The sequence below is a fragment of the Armigeres subalbatus genome, chromosome 2 (genome assembly GCF_024139115.2).
Source record: "Armigeres subalbatus isolate Guangzhou_Male chromosome 2, GZ_Asu_2, whole genome shotgun sequence".
In the NCBI taxonomy this organism is placed as follows: Eukaryota; Metazoa; Arthropoda; class Insecta; order Diptera; family Culicidae; genus Armigeres; species Armigeres subalbatus.
In genome coordinates, this window is record NC_085140.1 from 171,874,528 (window position 1) to 171,881,726 (window position 7,199).

General features: G+C 41.7%; 1 protein-coding gene across 1 annotated transcript; it reads right to left on the reverse strand.

The window, feature by feature from the left end:
* Positions 1–3,921: 3,921 nt before the first annotated feature.
* LOC134211209 (probable serine/threonine-protein kinase kinX) lies at positions 3,922–6,749 on the reverse strand. Its single transcript, XM_062687894.1, has one exon. The coding sequence runs from the start codon at positions 6,488–6,490 to the stop codon at positions 4,469–4,471; it is 2,022 nt and encodes a 673-aa protein (XP_062543878.1). The 5' UTR covers positions 6,491–6,749; the 3' UTR covers positions 3,922–4,468.
* Between the last annotated feature and the right edge of the window lie 450 nt (positions 6,750–7,199).

Sequence of the window (7,199 nt, forward strand, 5' to 3'; positions counted from 1 at the left end):
TAGCACTACCGCAATAATAGGCTCAAAGAACGCAATTTTTTAATCAGAAATGTTGATTTTTCATCATTTTGAACGGAATTTTGTCAAACAAAAGGTGTTCTAGTGGAAGATTTGAAGAGTTTCAGTGGATCCACAATTAATTTTGGTGCTATTATATCAAAATGGACTATTTTGACACTACCAACATTAAGACATACCACAACGATAGGACGTTTGTAATAATAAATAAATTCATTTTTTCATACCACTATCACGGACTCATCACACTCCAATTTAAATTAATGAAGCATAAATTTCTACAGTTCGACGTTATCGAACTAATCAATATATGTTTGTGTAATATATATTTCTAAGACGTAGATTTCAATATTCTTTTATTCCTCAACTTCAGCGAAAAATTCATTTATCCTTCTAAATGAAGATCGCATCGGCTAATAGAAACAAAATGCTTGGAGTGTCCCACGTTTAGCCCATTTAGTGTTGGCCAAACGCTGCCGTTTCGCTTTTATTCGAAAGATGCATAGCTTGTGCTTCAGTAGGTTATAAAGGATGATCTTGGACATTGGGGAAGAAGGAATATTTTGAGCAGAAGTCTCCGACAGCCGAAAACTAATGACGAAAATTTTAACAGCGAAAAAAAATCGCGTCCCATCTGTTCCTAGTCTTATTATGTGCTAAAATAAGCAGAAGTGGATATCGAACAAAGTTGCAATTTTTTTTTAAAGATACAAAAAATGATAGGGATTTGTGATTGTTTCCAGGCTCTTCTTCATTAGAAAGTATCGAACGATCTCAACGATAATAATTTATTTCTATAATAACTATCTGAACATCCTTCTCGATCGAAGCGTGTATGATTACGATGCTGATGATGAAAACAGCGCAGCAATAGGAAGCTGCGTAGGAAAAAAAGAACAAACTCGAACGCTATAATTTTCCGCATCAACCGCAAACGGCTGGTTGACCAGGAATGCACAATGAGCCTTAGCTGGTCGGTCATGGCACTTACGTACATATTTCTTGGCCATGACCGTCAGCGGCATAATTTCTTAGATAACAGTCGTATGGAAGGAAAAGGAGGTTTGAAGCCCTTCTTTTATGCCATCATTCGTCGAACATAATAGACTGGTTCAGAATAATCGAAATAGAATTGCGAATCGTTGCGTCACTCGTCACATCCATTTGTTATTTGTTCAAACTAAAGCCGAAGTGACCTAAAGATTAAGACTGTACCGGTACATAGCTGTACTTTAGGGCAGTTCAAGTTTGCGTCAAATTAAAATGTTCCATTTTTCATAACTGTATTAGCATCTTTTAGATAAATCGGAAGTCCTGACAAAATTTCAAGCAATTTGGTTGCGATTTGGGGGAGGCACAAAGGCAATTTATTTTTAAATGAGACTTTATATGAAGAGAGCCTGGAATCCGTTTGACAAATTCTCCCTAACACTGTCAAATCACTACACACTTAACACATTTCACCGTATTCGGTAAATTTTACCGAAATCTCAACAGCAGAACTGTTCGGTAATTTATTTTACAGATTTTTTGTATTTTTTTCCATTGCTCAACTGTCAAAATCACCGAAAATCAGTTAAATTATTTACCGAACAGTTCTGCTGTTGAGATTTCGGTAAAATTTTACCGAATTCGGCGATTTATTTTAAGTGTGTATGAATTAAAATATACAATCTAACCTCCGTTTCATTTTAATTCCAATCCTCTTACCTTCTCTCGTCGGCCCGATGTAAGCTTCCACCATATTTTGACAGTCACGTGTCATAATGTCGAGTCGTCGCCTTGACCAATTGTGTCAATTTATCCAGAATTCCATGTTCATGCATTAACATGCATTAATAGCTGGACTTAATCAGTTGTGTCGTGTGCAGCTTTCAAGACAATGAATAGACGATGTGAAGTCACTATGAATTCGCGATATTTTTACATTATCCGGCGAACGGCGAACACCTGAACAGTAGTGGTGGAACATTCGCCGCGTTTTACTATCACACACCACACCACGTACACACCAGTCAAGCAGTTTGACGAACATTGACTCCGCCCCCAAGAAAACGCTTCGGTTGCTGCTTTGTTTGGCGGCTCGGTTGGAAAAAATTAAAACTGTTTGATTTTGGTTTGAGTTGTCGGGGGTGGAGTCAAGGTTCGCCGAATATGTTTGAGCATTTGTAGTGAAGTTGCACAAACCCCCCATATATTTTTTGATGGTTGGTGCTCGAGTTGGTGCTTCGGTCGTTCGTGTGTGATGTTGTTGGTCGAATAAACTGATTATTCGTGTCGCTGTTGGTAAAGCTTGATGGATGTTTGAATAAACGAGAGGTGGAGTCAATGTTAGTCAAACTGCTTGACCGTGTGTACGTTCCATTAGAATTAAGATAGTACCTTGTAGGTGGCTTTCAGCAGTGTGGTAGTTGCTACAATTCAGCATGTCGCCTTTTTGTATGTGGGCCAAAGGGAAACCCATCCGGCAGAACAGCCTACTTTTACATCTTGATAAAAACCCCCGTTGTCTAATTCAGGCTTGTAAAATGTCATCTGCATGTCATTTGACTAATTTGCTCATAACTTTCTTTAGAAGCCAAATTTCTTCCATAATTTTGAATGTACTCATAACGCTTGAGTAGGGTTATATTTTTGTCCAAGGGTACATTGCTCTAAGTATAACATCAAAGTCTGGAGAGTGAAAACTCTCCAAAATGTCACGTGTCATTTGACATAATGTCATTTGAATGACATTTTGCCTCCCACGCCCCAGATTACAAATTTACAGCAAAGTCTCGTTAGACAAAGTTGTAGGCCCATTTAACCGCTATAAGTTCGTCATACAACATGAATTGATAGCTACCTTCTGAAACAAGTTCTGGGAAAATTATACAAACGAATGCAAATGACATTTTACAACACTGGTCTAATTTAGCTTTTTTTTCAAATGAAATTTTAAATATAGTATTTTATCTATACTGAGACTCAATTAAAAAAAACTGAGTTTGTGAAAATAAAATATTTTCACACTGGATAAATTTAAAACTATACTTCCGTTAACCGTAAGTCATACTCCCTCATATTTAGAGTTTGGATACTATCATTTCCCAAATGAAAGCCAATGAAATCTCAATCATCAGGTGTGAAAGATTTTAATGTTAATTATAATTAATCCGTTTCCTCGAAAAACAAGAGTTGGATGGAACTCGTTCGTTGCTCGATATCACACAGTCTTTACTAATCAAAATTATGAGATTTCTCATCAGCTTGGGCGAAATCGAATCAAATTTTGGATTTGAGATTACGAAATCAGATTGGAATGTTGTGTGTCCAATTGCGTAACTTGAAAACAAACAAATATTTTCTCCTTTACATAGTGGTGGATCAGTCTAACTGCAAAAGTACTTGCAATCCATAAAAAAAGCAATGCAGCATAGGGCCAGACCGCAGGCCAGAACCAAAGACGACCACTTTCGTTGAACTTGACCTTGACTGGCAGTGCGCTCAACGTCGTAACGCGAGTGCAGAAGACGTAAACGAAGTGCGTGCAGCGCAGAAGTGAAATTGATGATTGAATAAATTTAAGCGAGCCTACATGAGTTTTGCGGGCGGTTTCAGTACCGGCGGGCTACGACGGGTAAATTTATTTCTTTATTGTTATACAATCGTGAACGGCGAGGTTCATTCGATGGCGTGAAGGACGGGGGGATAATGGACAGTTTGGAGCCAGGAGCAATGGTCTACAAGACGTACGATCGGTGGACACAGATCGTCATTCTTCCAATTATAGCCAACGCGCAATTATACCAACCTAATAAGCATTCTGCCAATTCAGGATCAGGAAACGATGCGACATTAAACAACTTACGTCTATCGTTTGTTTCGAATACGTCAGCGCCAGAATGAAGGAAATTCCAAATATAATTTTTATTATTCATTTTATTATTTTTTTCGGCTTTTTACAAACATTTTACATTTTTTACCTTTTTGTTCGTTTTTTCGTCACCTGAAGATTGGACGGCTTTTATATTTTTGTTTTGCTGAATTTCTCTTTTTTTATTGAATCACAATAAAATAAATATTTTGTTTCGTTTCGTTCGATTAAAAATAAATAAATTAAATCGATAAAAGCAATCCCTTCCTCTGAACCTCCGTCAACCAAAATGCTCTCACTGACAAACTTTCCGCTTATCTAAAGAAGGAACTTAACCAGCAAGCCTTGAATAAATGGCACTGAAGGGAGAGGAAAGGAGCTTCGTCGAGGAGATTTTGTTGCCACTACAAACGAAATGATCTGACTTGATGACTTTCCATTGAAAAAGATAAATCCCTTAAAATAAGAAAGGAATTCCAAACTTTTCTCTACCTCTGTGGCAGTTTGTGCAAGTGTAAGTGTGTGCGTGTTTGAATCGTATGGCTTATTGCAAGTACAAGATCCTAACTAGCGTAAACTTAAAGTTTAAATCATCTATTCAGTTTGGTTTTCCGTTTCAGAATTTTCAGGGGCAGGTTCAGCAGCAGCAGCAGGAGCTTCAGCGGGGGCAACATCGGCAGATTGTTCTGATGCAGCAGCTGGAGCGGCAGTAGTGTCAGAGCTCGATGGAGCGGAAGTCGGTCGGAAGAAGTTCTGCACGTTCTGCACTATGCTCTGGATTGGGTTTGTCTGTCCGGATTGTTCAGAATTGCTGGATGGCCGGTTCAAAACCGATCCAACGGCATTCTGCACTTGCTGGATAATGTTTGGGCGTGCAGTGGTGCCTTCAGCACTCTGGGCATTCTGGGAGCTTGGATTCAAGAAATTCTGGAAGTTCTGGCCAAGTTGCTGGATGAAGTTTGGTGCAGCAGTAGTGGCGGCATCATCAGCTGCAGCAGCTGCATTCGTAGCACCTTCAGCAGGAGCTTCACCAGGAGCAGCAGTAGTAGATCCACGGTTCAAGATTGATCCAATTGGACTGTTCTGGATAAGGTTGTTAACTGGTTGAATAATCTGCTGGATTAGGTTGGGACGAGCTGTGGTAGCGTCCTGCTTAACATCAACAGCACGGAGAACATCAGACGGCTCTTGCTCTACTTCCTTGACTGGGGCAATTTCTTCGACAACTGGAACGGCTTTGACGACACCAACCGGTTCTTCCACAGCATCAGCCTTGATTTCTTCAACTTTTTCCTCAGCATCAGCCTTGACGTCTTCAACTTTTTCCTCTGCAACAGCCTTCACCAGTGGAGCTACTTCGTTATCTGCAACAACAGCAGCAACTACTTCTGGCTCTTCGACGGCCACAACTGGGATAACAGATCGCAGAGAATCAACGGGGGCAACTACCTTCTCTTCAACGGCGACATCCGCAACTGGAACTTTTTCTTCCACAACAGCATCAGCTACAACTGGAGCAGAAACCTCATCGGCGGCAACTTCAGCGACAATTTCAGCAGCCGGTTCAGCAACAACTTCCTTCTTTTCCTCAACAATGGCAACTGGCTCTTCAGCAACGACTGGTACAGCTGAACGCAAGGATTCAACTGGAGCAACTTCCTTATCTTCTGTTACCTTTTCTTCTGGAACCTCAGGTTCGGCGACGGCATCAGCAATAGCAGATTGCACTTCAGCAACCATTTCAACGAAGGGTTTAATTGGCTGTGGCACAACAACAGCGTCAGAGACTACAGCATCCTCAACGACATCCTGCACAACTTCATCCTTAACTCCTTCTACAACTACAGCAACTGGTTCATCGATGGCGACAACTGGATCAACGGTCTTTAGAGAAACGACTGGCTCAACTTCTATTTCCTTAGCAGCAACGGCTTCATCGGCAACTTTTTCATCAACCTTATCCAAGATTACTTCAGCAACAGTCCTCACGGCAGGAACAATAGCTTCCTCCTTTACCTCGACAACAGGCTCATCCTTAACCACAGCTTCGACTACTTTTTCCTCGTCAACTACTGGCAAAGCACTACGCAGAGACTCTTCAGGATTACTTTTGACTTCTTCATCCTTGACGTCTTGAACGACCACCTGTTCAACGACTTCAACGGCTGGTTCAACATTGCGTAGTGCTTCAACTGGGGCTACGACCTTGTCTTCAACGACAGGCTCCGCAACTACTTCTGTTTCTTTAACGACAGCGACTGGCTCTTCGACAGCCACCACTGGGACAGCGCTTCGTAGCTCCTCTACGATTTCCTTCTCAACGACGGGAACGACGGCATTGTCCACCACAATACCAACTGGTTCTGCTACCTCGACAACTTCAGCAATGGTGCGCTGGTTTTCAACCGGCACGACAGTTTCCTCGATCACAATGCGGGCTGGTTCTTCCTCGACGGCTACTGGAATCTCATTTTTGCGCAACTCATTGACGATTTCCTCCTTAACAATCTCTTCGGCTACTGGAAGTACATCCTCCCGCGCCACTCGAATAATCGAGGCACCGTAAACTCCACTAAACGCCACGCAGGCTAACGCACAGATTAGTAGCACTTTCATTTTTTACGAAAATGGTTTCTCCGATGCGATCTGCAAAAAGATCGTCGAAGGTGCGAGTTTCGTTTTGGCACAAATAATTCACTAATATATGTTTTTGTTCAGTTCCTACACACTATCAGTCAATCACTCTCGTTTGCACACTTTCTATCTGCCACCGTTCTGCTAATGAATCTATGCTCTCTTCGTTCCTAGTCGGTGGTGTGATCGACGACGATCTGCACTTAGCCAATTAATGTCTCCGACTGAATGTAAAATGAGAAAGAAGCTCGATTTTATATCACCGTTGGTCGTAAGCCGATGACCCGTTATATTTTTTTCTTTCTTTCCTTCTTCTGGCTTTCCAGCGTTTCTCACTTTAGAGCCCACTTCCCGTTCCTTGCGACCACCATTCCTGGATGATGCCATCCCATCTCCAGCAGGGCAGTGATAGCAAAGTTCTGTGTGCAATCAGCAGCCCCGGTTAGCATATCATGTTGGGTCTAAATCACAGCCCGCCACTGGAGAAAACAGAAAGAAAGAGCGAGACCGGCGAAAGGCAACGCAAACGGGGAAGAGTGATTCGGCTATGATGTGCTCACACCTGAGAAAGATGGCAAAAAGAATCTTCGGATGGAGTTTTCGCTCTTTTGCACTCATCATCAGCTGACCTCACCCCCTGCGATCCGTCCCATCGTCATAAACTGGCCAAACACTAGGCTGGAACCATGGA